The sequence below is a fragment of the Miscanthus floridulus genome, chromosome 9 (assembly GCF_019320115.1).
Source record: "Miscanthus floridulus cultivar M001 chromosome 9, ASM1932011v1, whole genome shotgun sequence".
Taxonomy (NCBI): Eukaryota; Viridiplantae; Streptophyta; class Magnoliopsida; order Poales; family Poaceae; genus Miscanthus; species Miscanthus floridulus.
This window is the reverse complement of record NC_089588.1, coordinates 114377624-114398727: the sequence shown is the minus strand read 5'-3', so window position 1 is coordinate 114398727 and position 21104 is coordinate 114377624. Positions and strand designations below refer to the sequence as shown.

The following is a 21104-nucleotide window of genomic DNA, read 5'->3' as shown; positions in this document are numbered from 1 at the left end:
TAACAAGTTGCGGCGAAAAATAGGTGATATGGGCTGCCGTTGCGTGGGAGCCCAGATAACAGCCCATCACGCTGCTTCAGACAAGTCAAAGAGGCGCAAATCGTGGAGCGGTTTACCAAAAACCCTTGAATGCAAAAAGTGGAGAGGGTGCTTTATAACTGCCCCACCACACTCCACGCTCCCACCTTTGCCACTTCGCCACTTCATCTTCCTCCTCAGTTCTCGCGCTTCCCGATTTATATTCACACGTGCTTTCGCCGCTAATCCCAAACTAGATCTGAGAGATGGCGCCGAAGAGGGGAGTTGGTAACCCGAAGAAGGTGGCCGTCGGATCAAACAAATTTAATTACCCTAAACGGTGGACACTGGATGCCAAAGAGCTAGCTACTGCAAAGACTCTTCGGGAGAAAGAGCGCATTCGTACGGCGAAACTAAGGGAAGAGTCCCTTAAGGTTGCGTCATACATTGCCCTGACTTTTAAAACTCTCCAACAACACTCTACTATATGGCTACCATACAACTTCGAGTAAATTCAACTCTATACTTAAAGCTTTGTTCGATATATTTGATTCGATGCAAAAGAGCTTATCTAGTTCTATAATTAAATTCATACAGCAACCATTGGATTTGTATAGCCGTCGATGTCAGGAGGAGCATGGCATGGGTCTTTGATTCAATAGATAGGGACCCGGTGACATACAAAGACTTTATATCGATTCTTAAGACGTATACATATCGACAATCCTCATTAGCTTATATGTTTATATACATACTTGTAACGTTCACTTTTAGATACTAACAAGTTGTATTTGCTAAAATAATTTGAACAGGGCATGTAGGTTCTATGTCACTAATTATCATGAAAGGCATGATCCAGCAAGAAAGAAAAAGCTAGCTATAAAAACACTATGTATGGTAAGTGTAACTTACTTCTTCAGTACTCCATTACATGTCTGTCAAAAACATTACTTAATATTTTCATATGCAAAACACATAGTGCCCAAGCAGAAGCCTGGGAGTGTACATTGTGGATACTATATATGTTCTATGATGAGTAACATCGGTGCCTACAGGAGACACCCCTTAAGGATAAGTTTGAACCTCTTCACTCGTAGTATAAAAACTTCGTACATGGTATGAAATACTAAATCGAAACTTGTTCTCTTGTAGTGAAAAGAAGAGAAAGAAATGAAAAGAGACCCATACAAGGATGACCAACTCTTAGAGCTCGTCGGCGACCTTTGCAACTTCATATTGGACCAGATTGTACACGTCAAAGGCGCCTACCATGATCGAGAGTCTGACTTAGGTAGAAATCCTCAGTACCAACACCTTCGTGAGACTGAAAGGCTAGCTCTAGGACGTTGATAACAATATGTATGAAATTTGTATATTTAATGATGGATTGTATATATTCTTGTGAATTGGACTTGTAATTGTAGTTTATATAATACTCTTGTGCTTGTAGTCGCGGTCGCGGGCGTTCGGCAATGCGAATGCGGTTCGGAACGTTGGTCGCGGTGCGTTCGGTAACGCGAACGCGGTTCGGAACATTGGTCGCGGGGCGTTCGGCAACACGAACGCTGTTCGGAACGTTGGTCGCGGGACGTTTGGCAACGCGATTTTGAATTGTAAATTTGAATTTTTTTTTTTGGCGGAAAAACGTACTGTAGGGGCGGTTCTAGATTGAACTGCCCCTACAAATACCTGTTTGTAGGGGCGGCTGGTAATACGAGCCGTCCCTATAAATTGATTTGTAGAGATGACCTGGGAACCGCCCCTACAAATACATGATTTATAGAGACGGTTTGATATGGACAGCTAGCCAAACCATCCCTAGAAAGGCTTACCAGCCGCTCCTAGAAATACTTTTTGTAGCAGTGAGGCGATCAGATGGATATATTTTTTTGGACGGGGGAGTATAATAATGTAAAACTATTGCACCTTTGCAGTTGCTTGGTCACGTGTGTCTTGGTAGTCTTCTAGCACGTCGGAGATGTCTAAGGCGACGTCCTTGAGCCGCTTCAGCAATAGCTGCACCAGTTTCTCCTTGACCGACCGCCTCTCGGCGTCCTTCATGCCCTCCAAGTCACCGCCGAAGTTCCACAGCAAATTAGCCTGCTCCGCGATGGCAGAGCCCAGCTTATCTTTCGCGATGCTGACGAAAGCGTATGCGAGCAGTCCAGCTACTGATTCCGCCATGGCTGCGGAGCTCTGAATCGCTCTCACAACAAGACTTGTGTAGAATGATGGTGTGCGCAGTCGCAGAAGCTCTCACAACAAGACTTGTGTAGAATGATGGTGTGCGCAGGTCGTCTGCGACTGCGCGAAGGACAACGATGAAGTATAATAGTATATGTAGGAGTAGTTAGCGGCATTACAGACAACAGTTTGTTTTTTTAGGGAATTACAGACAACAGTTTAGTTGACTTAAGGCCATATTGTAGGAATCCCATATAAAAAATTAGCACGGACAGCTGGGTACAGGTATGCCGACATATATATAGCATATAGTATATATACGTATTATATACACATTCATGTTCTGCATGGAGGGAAATCAGTAAGCCAGTATACAAAGTGCTCTTTTTTTTTGCGACGAACCTTTGAAGATATTTTAATGATGTCATCATCTGCCTATTTAACACCGGCGAGGTCGATCCAAGTTGCACACAGCTTGGCCACATGCCCAGCATGTTACCCTTGGATCAAATTCTGCTACTGGCACATTATCATATCATATTACGATATGGTATTAGATTGGTACAGGATGCAATTTTGCTGGCTCACATGCACATGTACGCTTATATCAAATTTTACCATGCCACTAGTTAAACAAACAAAACTTTGCAAAAAAAAGAACACCAAAGGTACTATATGTGTATGTATGAAATTTAGGGGCTATTTCTAGATCTCAATTTTCTGCCATTCAATTGCAAGGTATATGTAAGATTGAATGACTATGTTGTTAACCAATTACCATAATCTCAATTCTTTCCAACAAATACAAGGACCATTCTCTTCTTTAGCACTGATGACAATAAAATCAAACAAACACAAAGAAGCCAAATTCAACAATCATCTCCCCTCCCAATAATGTTCGCTTCAATGCTTACCATTATCCAAGTTTCACTACCTCCCATGTTTGACCGTGTGCTTCCTACCCCTTTTTTATTTTCAGAAATGAAGTACTTTATTAAAATTTCAAGAGCATACATCAAGTTGATACTTAGTCTTAAATAAAACTTCCGGCCTCTCACTACAACATACAGAACAGATAGTCCTTTTTAGAATCCTAATTTCTGAAATAAAAAATACCTTTCATCACATATATGCTCTTCTTCTTTGGTGCCATCGTTGCACTTGCAGGCGGTCAGGCGGAGCCACGCAGCCGCCGTCACCGCGTGGGCCGTGGCTGCGTCGAGCACACGCTACGTGCTATGTGCTATGTGTTCGAGCGGAGCACACACAAGTGGGTATGTGGCTCGCCTTCCACTTTTTTTAACCTCACAACGAGTGCACATAATAGCCACATATATTAAAGTTGAGTCAATCTACTATTAATTTGCCATACAGGATTAATCATTTATTAGACTGACCTGTATTGTGGGCATTGAAATTTTCTTCAAGGCCTATTCGTTTCGCTGAATTTTGGCTTAGGTCCAGTTTAGTTCCAGGAAATTTTGTAAAATTTTTCAAGATTTCCCGTCACATCGAATCTTTGGACACATGCATGAAGCATTAAATATAGATAAAAAATAAAACTAATTACACAGTTTAGACGAAATTTACGAGATGAATCTTTTAAGCCTAATTAGTTCATGATTGGACACTAATTGTCAAATAACAACGAAAACTGCTACAGTAGCATTTACCTTATACTGATTTGTTGAGAAAGGAAACCAAGTGCCTGTTTAGTTCCTAAAATTTTGCAAAATTTTTCAAGATTCCCCATCACATCGAATCTTTGGACGCATGCATGAAGCATTAAATATAAATAAAAAATAAAACTAATTACACAGTTTAGACGAAATTCACGAGACGAATCTTTTAAGCCTAATTTGACTATGATTGGATACTAATTGCCAAATAACAACGAAAGTGCTACAGTACCATTTTCCAAAAAATTTCACCAACTAAACAAGACCCAATGTTCAATTGCTAAAAAATACTGTTGAAGTGTGCTACGGGAACTTGGTACGAAACCAAGTGGGGGGCATACCACCGTACCCACCCCCATCAAGTTTGAAATCCTATGCCCCAAGCACCGGCCCCATCATATTCATATATTATATATATATACTGAGAATCTAAGCCGTCAAACCCCTACACTCGTAGACTGATGTCAGGGTTTGGCAACTAGGGTTCTCCGTGTATACAGCCTGTTGGTTTGGCAACTAGGGTTCTCCGTGTATATAGCCTGTTCGCTTGCTCGTAAATGATCGTAAATTTTTAATTGGGAACAGTATTTTTCTCTCACACCAAACCAACCCGTAGTAAATAATCCACGATACGATATGGCACATAGCACACTGCTACATTCTAGACCCACCTATTGTTTGCTACTAGGTCCCTCGTCAGGTAGCAGGTATGGGGTACTAGGGAACGTACCGTACCCCCTCTTGCTACCAGATGGAGGAATAAATGCCCCTGTTAGCAAGCCCTATCCATTGACATTTCTGTATTTAGTTCACGAATTTTAGGAATTTGGTTACTGTAACACTTTCGTTTTTATTTGGTAATTAGTGTTCAATCATGGATTAATTATACTTAAAACATTCGTCTCGTAATTTTCAACTAAACTGTGCAATTAGTTTTTTTCGTCTACATTTAATGCTCTATACACATATCGTAAGATTTAACGTGATTGCTACTATAGCATTTTTTGAGAAACTTTTTGGTAACTAAACACAGCCCGTGTTGCATGCATTCGGTTGGCAATCATGGGGCCCTACCGATCAGACATGAGTCGCCGGCCAACCAAAGTCTCATGGGCTTCTATTGGGCTGCCAAGACGTATTTGCTAAGTTTTTATAATACATTTAGACATTGATTACAAAGTTATGAAAATTTTCTAGATTTTTCTTGATATTTTTCCTCATTTTCCCAGAGCCAAATCTAATTTCTTTAAGCTTCTAGATAATTTTTCATGAACTCTAAATATTTTACTTGAATTCTTCATATCCCAATGTGTCTCTATAACTTTTTTAGAATTTTTAGAATTTTTAGAAGGTCGAAGACATTCCATGGTTTAAAACCCTTGTCAATTATTTCCTATATTATTTTCGGAGCGACTAGCGCCCGGACGTCCGGACGCTGCGTCTGCACGGACGTTGCTCCTGTGCCAGCGCCCAACACATGCCCACCCATGCCCAACGCACGCTTCGCGCCCGATACGCGCCCCGAGCTCATCCCCGCACCAAAGGCAGCAATCGTCTGGACCAACCTTCTACCTTCCCGTGCCTGTGCCCAACGCACGTGGAATGGAGGCCCGTGCATCCCATCCCGCCCGATGCACCATGTTCGCGCCCATCCCAGCCGCTCTCGTGTCTGCGGCCTCCATCTTCGCCACACCAGGGTGCCACAACAACTGGGCCACCAGGGGATTAGGCTTTCTCAACACCTACATCCAGATCTAGTTTTGCAACACTCAGATGAAACAATTGCAATGTACGCATGAAATAGAAGAAACATTCGGAACATACACTTGCAACATATGCAACATCCAGATAAAACATTGCAACATATGTCTGAAAACAGATGAAACACTTGAAACAAGCTTTTGAACACATGCGTGTATAGCCATAGCAACATATACAACATCCAGATCTAGTTTTGCAACACCGAGATCAAGTTTTGCAACATCTAGATGAAACACTTGCAACATAAGTCTGAAAATATTTGAAAAATATGCTTGAAACATACGTGTATAGTCATAGCAACATATACAACATATAGATGAAACACTTGAAACATACGTCTGAAACTACTGAAACAATCAAAACATAGGCTTGCAACATGTCCGAAAATGCCTGAAACACGGCATTGCCGGCAGTCACACCCTACCTAGTGGGGAAATGTAGTAGCGTAGGCCTTCCCTTCCTGCCGACGGCGCGAGGTCGATGGGGCCACAGGCGCAGGCCTCCCCTGCCTCCTCTTCCGCGACGGGCAATGTGGATGAGGGCACGGGCGGGAGCGAGCAAGGGCGTGCGGGCGGGCGAGGCGTGAGGTGCATGGAGCAGGTGCAGGTGACGCGAGAAGGCGTGTGGAGCAAGGGCCCGGGCAGTCCGTCGGACGCCCATGGCGTATCATTTCCATATTATTTTTTTAACTAAAGAAAAATATAAAACCATCTTCAAAACCACTCTAAACTAAGCTCAAGAGATAGTTTGAACGGTTTTGAAAGTTCATGAAGGTAAGATATTTGGTTTCGGAATTTAAGAAGAAAAATTAGACTATAATGATACTTAAACTTTAAGAAAGTAAAAATGACTTTTTCCAATATACATTTTTATCTTTTTTTAGAATTACACAGTACAACGCAGACGTCCATAATACGTATGCACACTTACCACTATAAACACACATATACCTTTATATCTTTACGCACAACAAGCCACGACAAAAGCCCATCCGTCCGTGCTCCCTTTCCTTTCTTGCGAATAAGCAAGGTATAGTCCCGCTGCTTCCAGCCCATGGGCCTTAAGCACTGCCTCGGTATGCTGGTAGCACGCACACTAGTCTTTCAGCCTGTTCGCTTGTTGGTTTCAGCCAGGGCTTATCAGCCAACCAACAGTGTTTTCCTCTCACAACAAATCAGCACCAGCCGGGCTTATCAGCCCAGAAACCAACCAACGAACAGGCTCTTTATGTGAAAGGGCCTGTAGCCCAGTGGTTATAAGAGGCTCAATAACATCTTAGGTCCTGGGTTTGACTCTGTGTGGGAGCGAATTTTCTAGAATTTTGTTAAAAAAAGAATTTTTTAGGATTTAACGACATTGTGCTTTCAGTGACAGACGGCGCAGCGAGGCGTCTAGGATGATTTCGTCAATCTAGAGGATTTATCGGTCCAGTCTTCGAAAATACTCATAAGAGTAGTTTGCGTGCGTTCATAAGGGTGAATATATGCGTGCGTTGTGGGTGCCTGGGTTATAAGGTGTAATTTGAAGAGAAAAAAAACACACACGAGTCTCTTCTTTTTTTACACGAGCAACATTCCCCAAGCGTCCGATGGGCTGGCTGCGTGCCCCGTACAGTTTAGCAGAATGTCGCAGTTCACAACTCATAAGCCGTTACAAACTCTCCTAAAAAAATACAAGCCGTTACAAACACTCCTACGAACATCACAGAACAAATGGCAAGCACTATTTCTTCAGAATCTCTTTTTGTTTTGTTTCAAGTGTTTTCTTTTCACGATATTGAGGTGGAGCGCAATGGTTGTCTTCATAATTTTAGCAATGTTCACTCACATCTGCCTTTTCCTTCTTCTACCCACAATCCGGTAAAATACCGGTACTCGATTTCATAAGTCGAATAGGAAGGTGGGCTATCTTGACTCTTGAACCTGAGAGGCCTTCTTCAATGTATTTGGCTGTTTTCATAATTGAAGGGACGCAGCCCTTTTTCTCAGTCAAAATAAAATAAGTGAGATGCTGTTTTCCCAATGGTTAATGTAAAACATGAGATTGTTGGTGTTAGTACGTGCAAGAGAGATGAACTTTGGTGAAGGTAAACAATGGGGTTGCTTGACTGCACAAAATTGAGTCTACGTTCCATTGTTTACCCACACATTCCAGAAGTCAGTCTACCATTACATTTACATAGTCATTCTAACGACATTGTTTTGCTACAATCTGCCATGTTCCAGAGCTGAACGATTGTACCATATCCATGCCTTCGAGATTTTGTTGCGTCCATACTATGGATCAGAGGGAGAAAGCAACAGTTTAGTCAATAAATTTTCTCACACTTTACCAACAGAGCTCCAGACATCCACGAACCATATATCCCCCTGTTAGTTGCTCCATGCTTTTTCTACACCTCAAAACAAATGGATGCATATACTTATACTGGATTACCAAATACGAGCTAGTTCATGAACATCTCAGCCCATTCAGGTTCTTGAAGCAGGCAATTGCCACCGCCTCAATAAAATCAGTGTTAGACTTGACTTGTGGCAAGCATTTAGGGAGGCTTCATGCCCTGCCATAGACAACAAACAGTTGACATTTTATAATTTCCACATTTGCTAGCCAGTACATTGATTCTAAGTGCGCGTTGTCTTAACAAAGATCATGCTTCTATTTTCTTAAAAGCAAAAACAAAAGAAGAGAGGTACCTGGAGGCCGTGATTTAGTTAGGCAGCTATAACCATTCTGCTAGGGGTTCCTGGGCTCTGCGTTCTACTATCAGCAGATTTACCTACCAAGGACAAATGAAATGAAGTAAAGAGTTTTAGTAACCACACAGTTTAAGGAAACAACAAATTCATAGTACGGGTAAAAGATGGGACACATCAATTGAAGAAACTTCATGGGTACTAGACTTCCAATCAATATGAATCCTACAAAAGTTGATACCAAAACGATACTACTTGTGCTGCTAATCACAGCTATACTAATATTTGGTTTCACCAAAGCTAGCAGTATATTAATTCGTTTTTCCCAATTTCACTGATCTCAGAACTTCCTTTGCTTGTTTGTTTTAATTATTAAAATATCTATTCAACTAAAATTGTTGAGGTTATGTGCATCAGTATTTTCTCACCTCGTTTGTCTGGCCGCCTTCTGCTACGCCACAATAACCGAATAGGAGTGCCTGGAAATCCTGCATCTGACCGGAGTTTCTTTTCCATGTAACGGCGGTATGTATCAGGGAAGAGCTTCGCATCATTTACAAATAAAACAAATGTTGGTGGACCAATGGCAGCCTACAAATTAGCAATAACTTTCGGTCAGATCCAGAAGAATGCACAAGTGAGTTTAATGATATTAGTTTTGAAATATATCTGAAAGCAGTAAAAAGATTTCGAATCGCTAGCTTGAAAAGTTGAAATCTTCTCAACTGAGCTTCTAGTTATTTCTAGATACTGTTGTTCCTTTATGGTTGAATTAACAAGATATATAGGCCGATGAGCTGGATCAATTGTTATATTGGAATTATTTAAGAGAAATTCCTATAATTTTCATCTGAATATAACAAATCTTAGAAATGCCATTAGAAATAATCTTTGATTCTTCCTGTACCACTCCTTTTCAAATGGTTGCCTTTATTTGCACAACCCAACTCAAAATCTTACAAGCTGCCACAACATGGACACCTCGGTGGTGGGCCTGTGCCCTGTGGTCACACATTGCGTTCTCCCAAGATGCCCTTGCGACCTACAAACCATGGCCGGTAATATTACCGAGCACCATCTACCACCATGGCTTGTCTGACATGCATTGATGTTTCCTAGAACCTCTGCCTCCAATAAGTTTCCCTAAAGAAGCAACCTCATCTACCTTTATCAACAACCACGAAAAGGAAGCTGGAAGAGGAGGAAGTGGTATCGTCTTCAGAGGAAAGTAACCTCCTTATCCTGTTCTATATGCAGGTAACTCTTTAAAAATTCGTTGGGCAGATCTGCAACATTTTGGTCTATGAATCGTTGTCCGATACAACATATAGAGAGAAGAGCCATGATATGTGAACCCAGAAAGGGAAAGACCATTTTTTGTTAGGAAAAACTAAAAAGTTTTCAGATCTTAACAGTTGAGCCTAGAGGAGCTGGCAGCAATGCAAAACAGAGGTGTTCATTAGGAAAAAGTGTCACTGAAAAAGATTTAATTTTCAGCGGCATTTCAGGGATCTAATTATCTTTGGGTGGCAAAAGAAAGATGGTTCCTACATCTTCAAATACTCAGACATGTTTTGAGGATTCTTGTTTGATTGTTTTGTCAGCAAGCTGGGAACTGTAAACTTGATGGTAGAAAAAAATGAAGTAGCGGCAATTTCATCTTGTATTATGAAGATGGTATCATATACACAGTAGCTTATTAAAAACAAGTTTGTTCTCTTGAGAACGAAGTTAGGAAGTTACCTGTGTTGTGTAATAGACACGACCTCTTTTGCCACCTCTTGTTCTTGGAGGTGGTTTGAATGCTATAGCTTCTCTAATAACTTGATTAAGAATGGAGGTGCCGAGTCTTCTAGACCTTTCCTTCTCAACCAAAGCAGCAGCAGAAATTATCCTGAAGACAATTTAGTACAGCATATTATAGAATATGAACACAGGGAACGATATCTTGGGAAGCTAACCATCATAAAGGGGTTATACAAAGCAGGTGTTTATAGATCACAGGTAACAGTAATGCGCAACTAAGAATGTTGAGGGGAAACAAAAGTTATCAGATTTAACAAAAATTTCACAAGTCTAAAAGAAACAGAGATACAGGTAGATTAGGGTATATGAAAATGAAGAGTTTACTTTTCAACACTGGTGCCACTAGTCGCAGAACAGTAGACAATAGGTGCCCAATCAAGTATGCGAAGCTTTTCTCTTACATCTTGTTCATAATGTGTTGTACTCTCATGGTTCTTGTTTGGGATTGTATCCCATTTGTTCACAACAATGACACAAGCCTTTCCTTCTTTCTCAATCCTCTCTGCAATTTTGTAATCCTTGATACAACAAGAGTTCATTGTGTTAAAATGAACATACAAGACAATCATGTCTCTTCGTGGGTCTAAATATACATGTGTTCGTAGTTAACATACCTGCTCTGTAACACAGGCCATTGCTTCAATAACAAGGGCAACCACATCAGAGCGCCGAATTGCTTGAAATGCGCGCTTTACCGAAAGTGATTCTGTTGTGCTGCCAGCAGAAATAACTGCTGCCCTGCGCCGGATCCCAGCAGTATCAATGAGTTTGTACTTCTGCAGCATATTTGAGCAAATTATTGTTATATTCCTGTGAAAGAATCAAGCTTTCTAAGTCACAATTTTATTCTGTTAAGTGACCATAATTAGTGTGGTCAATGGAACATTGTAACAGCAATAGAATTAATTAAACATTAACAGAAGTGTTGGGAACAGACCTCCCCATCTGCTGTAGTAAACTCAGTGTCAATGGCATCACGTGTTGTCCCACTAACTGGGCTCACAATTGTTCTATCTTCTCCAACCAAAGCATTTAGAATGCTACTTTTCCCCACATTTGGTCTTCCCACAATGGCAATAGCAGGAACCTTATTTTTCTCTTCTTCAACTGCTTCCAATCCCTGCAATACCCATGAGTTACTTTAGCTATGAAATTGACAAAGTATTAAAGTATCTTCACATAGAAAATAAAAAGGAAAGAAAAGTCAGATATTCAAGAGTTTTAAAAGATATAAATTTCTGAAGCAAGGTTAAGGCTTCCATAGTCAAATAGGACAATTCCTCACAAGCCACTGGGTAAAACCTAAATCCGTAACATGCCACTCTCAGTTAGTGTGGGGGTCCCACATGTCGTAGACAAATGAATAACATATGACTCTATGAGGGAGTATGAGTTTTTCCGTTTGCATATAAGAAAATTCCCTTGATATACTTGATAAATCCATGTGGGGTTTCCACTCTGGTGCATTTTCTACTTTCTAGAAGCTTTATCTTGTTTTCCGATATTGTGGGATTAAGCTAATCAGCACACCGAACAGTACCAAGCCTTCAATTATTCTAAAATCTTCTATATCAATTAGCCTTTTAGTAAGTAACTATACTTGTTTTGCTTCGACTGTCAAGTGCCATGTAGCTGCGCCACTATGGTCATATTGTCCAATCTTTATTCATAAATATTTCATTAGCATTCAGTCATTAACAGAAAAAAGCATTAAGCAACAAGTGTTTGGGTAAACCAATTTCCATACCTCAAATTTTCTCAGCTCTGAACACACCTGGTCAAGGAGATCTCCAGTTCCTGTGCCAGTAATAGCAGAAATTGGCAGAGGAGAAAACCTAGCAGGAAACAGCAGAAAGATGAGATGAGCAGCTTGGTTGACTAATGGGCAGTAAAAGAAAAGGCAAACCATCAACAAAATACAGATGTCCCTGTTAATATGTCCAGTTGCTTTAAAATCACAGCACAATTGGAGAATTGCGTACAATTGATTCTAGAAACATTTTGACCTTAGAGGGTGTTCAAATGAGCTTAGGATGTTAAATTCTCGAAACAGTTTATTTCTGATTCATAATTTACATGAAACAACAGCTACTAGTAAGTATTTTTACTTTTTCCATGCGTGTTGTTTGGCTTTTGTACTTGAGCAGTGCTGCAATAAGCCATATCTAGTGTCATGTTTTAACTACGATTATTGTACAAAGTATCACATAAAAGAACCCATACATTATTGTACATATTTTGAAATGAATAGAAAACAATACGTCATTTTAGAGAGGCAGAAATATGCTCACCCTAGTGACCAAAAGTCTAATGCTTGCATTTGCCCTTTCCGTGGAGATTCACACTTATTGACAGCAAGTATAACACACTTGTCAGAGTAGTTGCGTCGTAACCAATCAGAAATCTCTATATCAGCTGCCACAAGACCAGCCTGAAATATGTTTTCACACCATTATCCTAAAACTTACATAAGAAATTATAGAACAACAATATCTGGTCAAAAAATGTTTAAGGGAAGTATTAGAAGTAGATCTATTTAAGGTCGATGTGAATTCAAATATTAAGCAACCACTTCCCAGAACTGAAAAGAAAAGGTAATTGCCTAAACCTGCCTGACCATCCACGATGAATAGTATGACGGATGCTTCATCAACAGCTGCAACTGCTTGTTTTTCAATCATTGATGGCATCCTTGCAATAGCAGCTTCTCTAGTAGCGAGAGGAATCCCATCCATACCAACAGTAGTGGTGACAGCAAGTTCTTCCATCACACCTGCTTGAGACTTCGACAAAGTAATTACCCCACCAGTATCAATAACCATAAACTCCTGATCACCCCAATAAGATCGTCCATACAAGCGATCCCTTGTCACACCAGGTTCATCAACAACTATAGCCCTATTGCCCTGAAAGAAATCATAATTCAGTTTACTTCTGCATTCTGGTCTGAAAGTTGTATGGTGATCAATAATGCAGGCACTCCTCTGAGCAATGATTGACATACTCCGACAAGACGATTGAACAGCGCAGATTTACCAACATTCGGCCTCCCAATAATTGCCACCTTCGGAAGAAGATTATCTGGAATCTGAATCATGTATAGGCCAGTTACATCAAAGGAATACTTTTTCAGGATTTGAGTTCTTCATTCAGTAGAACAGCAATGTATATATACTGACATGTTTAGACACAGATGTCTTATCCCTGATGTTTCTTCGTTTCTCCCTGACATCATCATCTGAAATGTAATTATTGTATGGATTACTGAAAAATGAACTAGTGCACAAAACAGTGGCTCTTATGAAAAACAGACAGAACATTTCACTCTAAAGGTTCTGTAAGAATAGGCGGCCAAACAGGGATTGTGATTTCGATGCTACTGTAATCAGAAACAGGACGAGCCGCGTCTCACGAGGAACTCACCGATGTGGAGCTCCCGAGCGAGGCGTTTCGCGAGGTCGGCGGCGGCGCCGCGGGCCTCCTCCTCCATCGCCTCCACGTCCATCTCCTCCTCATCTTCATCCACCTCCGACTCCTCCTCCTCCTCCTCTTCGCCGTCGTATTCGTACTCTTCCTCCTCCTCCTCCTCTTCATCGAACTGGTAATCAGCAGAGATTTTCTGCGCGGCTGAAGCGCGGAGTCCAGCGCCGCAGCGGCGTGCGGGCGCGGGGAAGGAGAGGAGCAGCGGGCGCGGGCGCGGCGCGGAGGCGGCGGGCGGGGACCTGTGGTGGAGCGGGCGGGAATGACGAGGCGCCAGGGTTTTGGAGGGTAGGCGAGGGGGGTGTGAGGAGGAGGCGGAGGAGAAGGGCGCCATGGCGGCCATGGCGCTGCGGCTGGCGGCGGCGGCGGGGAGCAGAGCAGCGCAAGCAGTGTGCGAGCGGGCGGGCGGATAAGGGAGTGAATGCGAATTGGGCGTGCCGTTATTAACGGACGGCGGGTAGGGTGAGCATGGCAGGTGGGGCCGGGATGTCAGGAAGTAAGGGAGATGGGACCCAATCGAGGAGTGGCTGAGTTGTCTGTCTTCTGTCGTAGAGAAAGATGCGATTTTGGTGCCGTGTTTAGAAGAGCCATGATTTGTTCTTAAAAAATCCAAATTTATTAGCTTTCGTACAATTTTTTTCAAAAAAAAAAAAAAACCGAACCGGCAGGAGTTCGAACAAAAAAAAATTGGATCCAATCAAACACGTATGTATTATCTTGTGCTCAAGTATATCGTCGAATAGCGAACCAATTTAATTGTGATTTGTCAGCAATGCCGGCAAGAAAACAGATAATTAAAGGGTTTTACGCAGCTGTTTATTCCATGGCGTATAAATTAATTAAAAGTTTTGCGCAGCTGTTTATTCGGCGGCGTAAAGGGATTCGGTGCAAGTACATGTTAGGTGTTTTCATATGGTTTTATGTAGATTATTAACTTATGGAGCGCATATACATTTTAGCTTTAGAAGTTAAGTTACTACGCCCAACCAAAAAAACTTGATTGATATTGATTATTCAAATTTTAGCTTCGATTATATATTGAACCAATCTACAGTTCTTCTCATCTCGGTGCAGGGTAGTATAGCACGTTGTACAGATTTTTTAGATTAATTAGGAGTTTGGTTAACGTCAACCCTCGCAAAGGGTACACATGCTGGCATGCATAATAATGGTGTACATGGTGCATTATCTTGTCTTGTATTCTTGTTTAGGTTAAGAAATAAATACGCTTTCTCAGTGACAATATAGGACATGTTTTTGGAACGTAGGAATTTGCATAGGAATTTTACATGAATCAATTCAACTTATTAGAAAAAATGTGTGATTATGGAACAAAAAAAGTGCCAACTTTAAAATGAGGCCTAAAGTTTTAGGCCCTCCATCCAGAAAAGAATACAATTCTAACGCAGTATCATGGTTTAGTATCTTAAATTTGATCAATTATAGATAAAAAATATCAATATTTATGATATCAAATTAATATCATTAGATTGATTATGAAATGTATTTTCATAATAAATTATTTTGGAGCCGAAAATATGAATAGTATTCACTAGAAATTTAGTTCAACATGAATTACTTTTACTGGCACACAACCCGTAGTTTGGGGAACAGAATTACTTTTACTGCATTGGGAGACAAGGATGATTACACAAGAACCTCCTGGTACAGTCTCAGGATTCCCTCCTCGGGATCTTGATAAGCGACTTGATCGTGGCCTCGCCGTCTCGGAGTTTGGGGAACGCGTGGAACAAGGATTCGGAGACGCGGGGCGGCTTTATCGGAGGAAGCCTCTGATGCCTGTTGATGTGTAATCATCCGACGCCCTGGCCACCTTCTCCTTCGCCGCTGCCATCCTGCACTCCGACGACATCCTGCACACCCGCATGTACGCAGTCAAGGGATCTAATGCGGGTCGCGACTCGCAAGGTCGTTTGTTTATTTGGCGGAGCTTGCGGGCCGGGCGGCCGGTCGTGTTGGCCCACAACGCAGCACAGGAGGCCCAGGGCCTAGGCCCACAACAGTTCACGCAGCAGGGGCGCAACTCATCCCCGCCAGGCGCCAGGTTCTCCTCTATCATTCGCACCATCCAGCCCATCTTATGAGAGAGGGCATCGATGGGCGTAGACGTGGGATCGATCAATAAGAGGTGTGGATGTTGGTGAAGCCATAGTGTTGGAAATCACAAGTCGATCCATCCACACGATGCCAACCAGCACGATGAACAATTATAAATTAGGGCTGAACTAAATTTGTGGTGGATTTGAGGCTTCTTGATACCAATTATCACAGTTCCAGACCGGCAAATCTCAACAATACATGTTCGCTTGATCGTATCAGCCATGCTTATCAGCCATGATACAGTGTTTTTCTCTTACAACAAAACAGCATCAGCCGGCTTATAAGCCACAGAAACGATCAAGCGAACAGGGTATGGATGGTAGTTGAGGGATACAATCTCTAAAGAGCTCGATGGAACTTAGATCCAGATGCTGAAATGGAACTCGTCCAATCCCAGTTGTAAAAGGCAGTGACTCGTCCAATCACATACAAAAACACAAATTTGAATCCGTTTCAACTTGTTTCCAAAGGGTGCACGGGAATACAAGGTAATCCTGAAATTACGCTTTCCCAATGAGAACACGTAAGACGTGGACACGTTGCATTATTCAAGCAAGTACTGTAAGCAACAAACAGTTGAACGGTTTGGATCTTGTCCTGGCATTGGATTGGAAGTGACAGCATTGGTGGTTATTAACAGGTAAACATCACGTCACATCACACAAGGAAGCTCTGAGCTTAGATGAACCTCCACACTAGCTCGACAACGACACTCGATCGAGAATATGGATGGCTGATGATCTACCTCCGTTGTACAACTACCTGTGAGGTGTGTCAATTAGTAGCTCGCATGAATACAGCTTGGACAAAGATTAATGCGCCGTCCAGCTTATAAGTCCTTCATAAAACGTTTTTAAAACCTTTTAAAACGTTGAGCAAAGCTTTGCTTCGACTATGGACACCCGCGCGCGGCCCAGCGTAATGAGCAATGGATGCTTTGCTTTAAAACGTTGAGCAGCAATGCTTTTAAAAAATTCCTGCGGGGTTCTAAACGGATCCAACAAAAAATTCAGGTGGTTAATTTGGTTCCAGCTGGTCATCCATGTGAGTATACGACAATCGATCAGTCAGTCACACAGAGGTCAGCACGTGAGAAGTGGGAACTGCATATATATATCATGGGCATGTTTGGTTCTCTGGCTCCAGCCCGGCCAGGCTCCACGGGGCCAAGTTGAACATGTTTGGTTGTCTGAACACGCCTCCTAGCCAGGCCCTCGCCAAACCGTCCTCTTAGCCAGGCTCCACAGGAACGCGGAAGAGGGTCATTTTTCTGGGGCCGGGCTTGGGCCAGCTCCTGCAGAGACTCCAATCACCCCCTCGCGCAGCGCCCACTGTCGAACGGAGCTCAGAGGCGGAGCGAATCGCGCAGCTCCCATCGAGGCGGAGATCAGAGTTGGCGCTTGAGAAGCGGGACAGCTCAGGCTTGGGCCAGCGATCGAAGCAGGGGAGAACCGGCGCGGCCGATTCCGACCGGTGGGGCATGCGGCCGGCAGCAAGGATGGGCGGCAGCTTCTCCGTGGGCCGCGAGTCCAGCGCCCACATGAGTAGCTCCTCCTCGGCGCCGATGCGGCACGAGTTGAAGCCAGACCGCCCGCGCCTGCGTCGTGTACATGTCAAGGTAGCCTCGGATGATGAAGAGTAGGCCGTGCCGCTGTACCTGTCGGAGATGGCGCCGGCCCGGCTCCGTGACGTGTTCAGCAACGGGTTCCAGCTCAGGGGCGGGTTGGGTGGTGGCTCCTCACCCTCGCTAATACTGGAGGCCGATTCGCTCTCCTGCTTTGATTCCTCGTGGCTGATTTGCTCCCCTGCTTCGATTCCTTGTACCACTCTGAGCTCCACCTCGCTCAACGTGTGCCATGACATGGAGGCGTTGGCCCGCTTCTCAGGCGGCAACTAGTGCAGCGGCGATGCTCGAACGTATGGGTGCGCGTTCCCGAAGGTGGCGCTCACCAACTGTTCGACAAATTGTCTCACAAGTGGTAACGTACCTATACAAGAAAAATGTGACACTATCCAAGCCAAACTAATCAACCAAACACACTAGTTACTACCCAGGCTTAGATAGCGCATCCAACTAAACAAGCCCAACTTAGCTTGCCAGGGGTGGGCTTCGACTAGCCTGCCTTATTTCCTAGCCAGACTAGAAGTAAGCTAGAAAACCAAACACACAGTGGAGGCCTATGCCTGGTGGCTGCTGGGGGGGGGGGGGGGGGGGGGGGGGGGGGGGGGGGGGTTGGCTTTCATTCAAGTCATCCTCCAACTTTACCTGTGAGCTGCTCAGCTGCGTCTCACCAACAAATAGCAGCCCAAATTGATGCGCAAATGAAGGCAACATTCACTCACCTGTCTGGAGTCACCTCCGTTTTCCTGACCAATGGAAGACCCTGGGTCTGTTTCCTCGATCTGTTGGTTAGCTATTTTTTTAAAACGTGCATCCAACCTGGATGTCAGTGTCCGTGGCAAATACTAGTAGCAGATACATAAAAAACATCCACTCGTACCAGCATTTCACTTTTCTAAACCAGCGGGAAAAATATATTATAAGGAAGCTGCCTAAATCTCCCTAGAACAAGTCAACCGTAGAGCCAATTGCACCATACGTCCATTTACTTTTATTTGTGTGTTACATGGGTCTATAAATTTGCAAAAATGTAGTTTGGGGTCCCCAAACTTTTTAGCCAAGGGGCTGGTTGCAATTTTTCACGCCACGTTGGAGGCTGACCGTTACACGTGCACGTAGGATGTATATACGGGTGTTTGGATGATGGCATTAGAAATTTGCTTGGCTCGGACAACAATCCTAGGCACCCGATTTCAGATGTCTGGGGCAGGATCAAGCTATCTGGCCGCAACTCTCAGGCCCGAGTGGCAAACAAACACGCCCATACTCCGTGGACTTCTTGGAAACAAATAAAAAATAAAGAAATTCTAAAGGATGAAATCATATAGAGAGAGAAACTTCCTATGAACCCAATTGGAACAACTGAAAGGGTTCTTACAAATCCTTTGAAATTCCTATAGAATGTCTTGTTTCATAGAAATTTTACCAAGAGGTTAAACTTCGGGTGAAATTTCTCTTTGTGCCACTCTCTTATCGAATTCCTACGTTTTTCTCGCGATTCATGCAAACGTTCAATTTCACAATTTTCTGTATTTTCTCGACCCATAGGATTCAAGGTTTTAGAGCATTTCTGTTCCTACGTTTTCTACTATATGTACCAAAAGATTACTCACATTGAGGGAATGCAAAGTTCTGTTTCCAGCATTGTAACAATTGAATGAGTATCTCGCATCATCTAAATTCATGCACTCTGACAAACAAGAAGGCCTAGCAGTACGTAATGATTCGTATGTAAACCAAGAGTGGAAACAACTGTGTACCAAACTAGAAACGCACAACTTTACTTTACTGATATAGATTATTTGTTTGAGAAAATAAAATGCAATGGATTAGAGCACACGTTACGGTTCTGGGGGTGCCTGCTGACCACAACATGGACAGAGTTCTACACGTCTCGTGTTCGCTTGGCTGATAAGCCATGGCTGAAAGTAACCGTTAGCTAATTTGTTGTAAGAGAAAAATACTATTATTTTGCTTTCGTAAGACGTTGTTTAACCGAATTTGGCACATCATGTAGCAGAAGAGATGCCCTCTTTTTTGTTTTTTCTGTACCATAGTTTTCTACTGTAGTTCAACTCATGAAACAATTTCCACGCTTCTAGTGCAAGTAGGTACATAAAAATTTCAAATAATGCAACGCTACTACGTACCACCGCATTTTATTCTACAGAAACTTTTCCTTCAGTGAACTGTCGAAAAACGTGTAGATTGCCATTGTCCCGTGGCTCAACACGATTTAATCCTGGTGACCATGTGTATGCTTTAAAAAAAAAGAGATAGGTGGGCTATTAACTTGGCAAAGACTTCACTATGGCCGGCTGTATTTTCCGGCCGCCGCGTGCCTACCTTCCCAATCTCCCACCCTAGCACTGCTCGCCGCAAGTGGTGGGTTCCATCACACTGTTCATCTTCCCCAACACACATGCCCGTGCCCGTCACACTTCCTTCTTGCCTGACTCCGGCGGGATTAGAAGTGTCGGTGTTTCGTACAAGCACCGGCAAGTAAATTTATAGTAATGCGCGTTAGGCTCGGATGGTGCGCTAAAGGACACAAGATTTATACTGGTTCGGGCTGAATATCCCTACGTCCAGTTTGTTGCTGCTCGTGTTATTAGCACAGTGAATGGTTCGTAGTAGGGATATAAACGATCGAGAGAGGGACAGGTCCTAAGTCTATGATGGAAGGGTCGAAAGGAGGCCAAGAGCTTGGTAGCAACTTGACTGTGTGTGTGTGTCTCGTGTTGTTTGGTCCGTTCCCCTATTTGGATGAAGCACATCCCCTTTTATAGATGAAGGGGCTGGCTTTACAAAGGTGAGGGCTTAGAATGCGTACTCTACCTAGTCTTGTGGCTTACGTCTACCCAGCCTGGTTTCTCATTCTGATGAGTGCGAAGGATAATAAGCGCTTACAATACTATTGACTCCCCTATAGAATATCAGGATGTTTGCAGAATACTGCCCTACGCAGGGTATGGGCTGCAGTACCGTGATTTTGACTTATGAACCTTGCCCAGCCTTGCTCCGCACGCCTTCTGGCTTCTATGAGTCTCTGTCGGAGGGACACGGGGTCGGGGTTCGGAGTAGCGCTGTGGGCAAGGTCCTTTGATTTGGTGGACCCGAGGGGTCGGGAAGCGGGCACCGCTCCCTTGGGTCCATAACGTGGTGACGGCATGCCCGTCCTTCATGGAGATGGCAAATCTTTTTCTGGAGTGTATGGTTGTTGTATATCTTCGTTGGGTTCCGTGTCCCAAAGCTGAAGGCGGCGCCTACAACTCTACAGGGTGAGGAGCACGCTCCTGCAATACCTTTTGGGTTCTGCAGTGCCTGGAAGGGTCTAAAGCACCCGTCTAGTCGTTCCCTGGCAGTACCTTTCCTGCCGGGGCACAGGGTATGGTCCTTGAAGCCGTGGTTGACCCGAACGTCTTGTTTTGCTCTGTGCCCATGATCATGAGGGAATGAAGGAGAAGTTATCAGGTAAGACGAAACCAGTCTTTGGACATCGAACGGGGTGAGGTTCGTCCTCGGTCGTCGGGCGAGACAGAGTCCAGTCCTTATCCCTTGGGCGTGACCGAGCCCACCCCCGGGGGTCGGGCGAGGCAGAGTCTATCCCTCAACCCTCGGGCGAGGTGGAGCTGTTCTGAAGGCATCGGGCGGATCGGAGGCCAGCCCTTAGCCCTCGAGCGAGGCGAGGCTGACCCAAAGGCGTCGGGCAGAGGCGGAGACTAGCCCTTAGCCCTT

General features: G+C 43.5%; 1 protein-coding gene across 2 annotated transcripts; it reads right to left on the bottom strand.

The window, feature by feature from the left end:
• Window positions 1-7621: 7621 nt before the first annotated feature.
• LOC136482709 (uncharacterized) lies at window positions 7622-14058 on the bottom strand. Of its 2 annotated transcripts, XM_066479909.1 has the most exons (13): window positions 13568-14055; window positions 13324-13382; window positions 13149-13232; window positions 12757-13050; window positions 12436-12575; window positions 11892-11979; window positions 11082-11264; window positions 10759-10920; window positions 10469-10662; window positions 10082-10232; window positions 8767-8929; window positions 8339-8421; window positions 7622-8202 (listed from the first exon to the last, which is right to left on the bottom strand). In XM_066479909.1, the coding sequence occupies exons 1-12, from the start codon at window positions 13965-13967 to the stop codon at window positions 8357-8359; spliced, it is 1983 nt and encodes a 660-aa protein (XP_066336006.1). In that variant the 5' UTR covers window positions 13968-14055; the 3' UTR covers window positions 7622-8202; window positions 8339-8356. The 2 variants fall into 2 exon arrangements, 1 of the variants encoding a protein (XP_066336006.1); XR_010765172.1 differs by lacking the exons at window positions 7622-8202; window positions 8339-8421 and having other exon boundaries at window positions 8792-8929; window positions 10546-10662; window positions 13568-14058.
• Between the last annotated feature and the right edge of the window lie 7046 nt (window positions 14059-21104).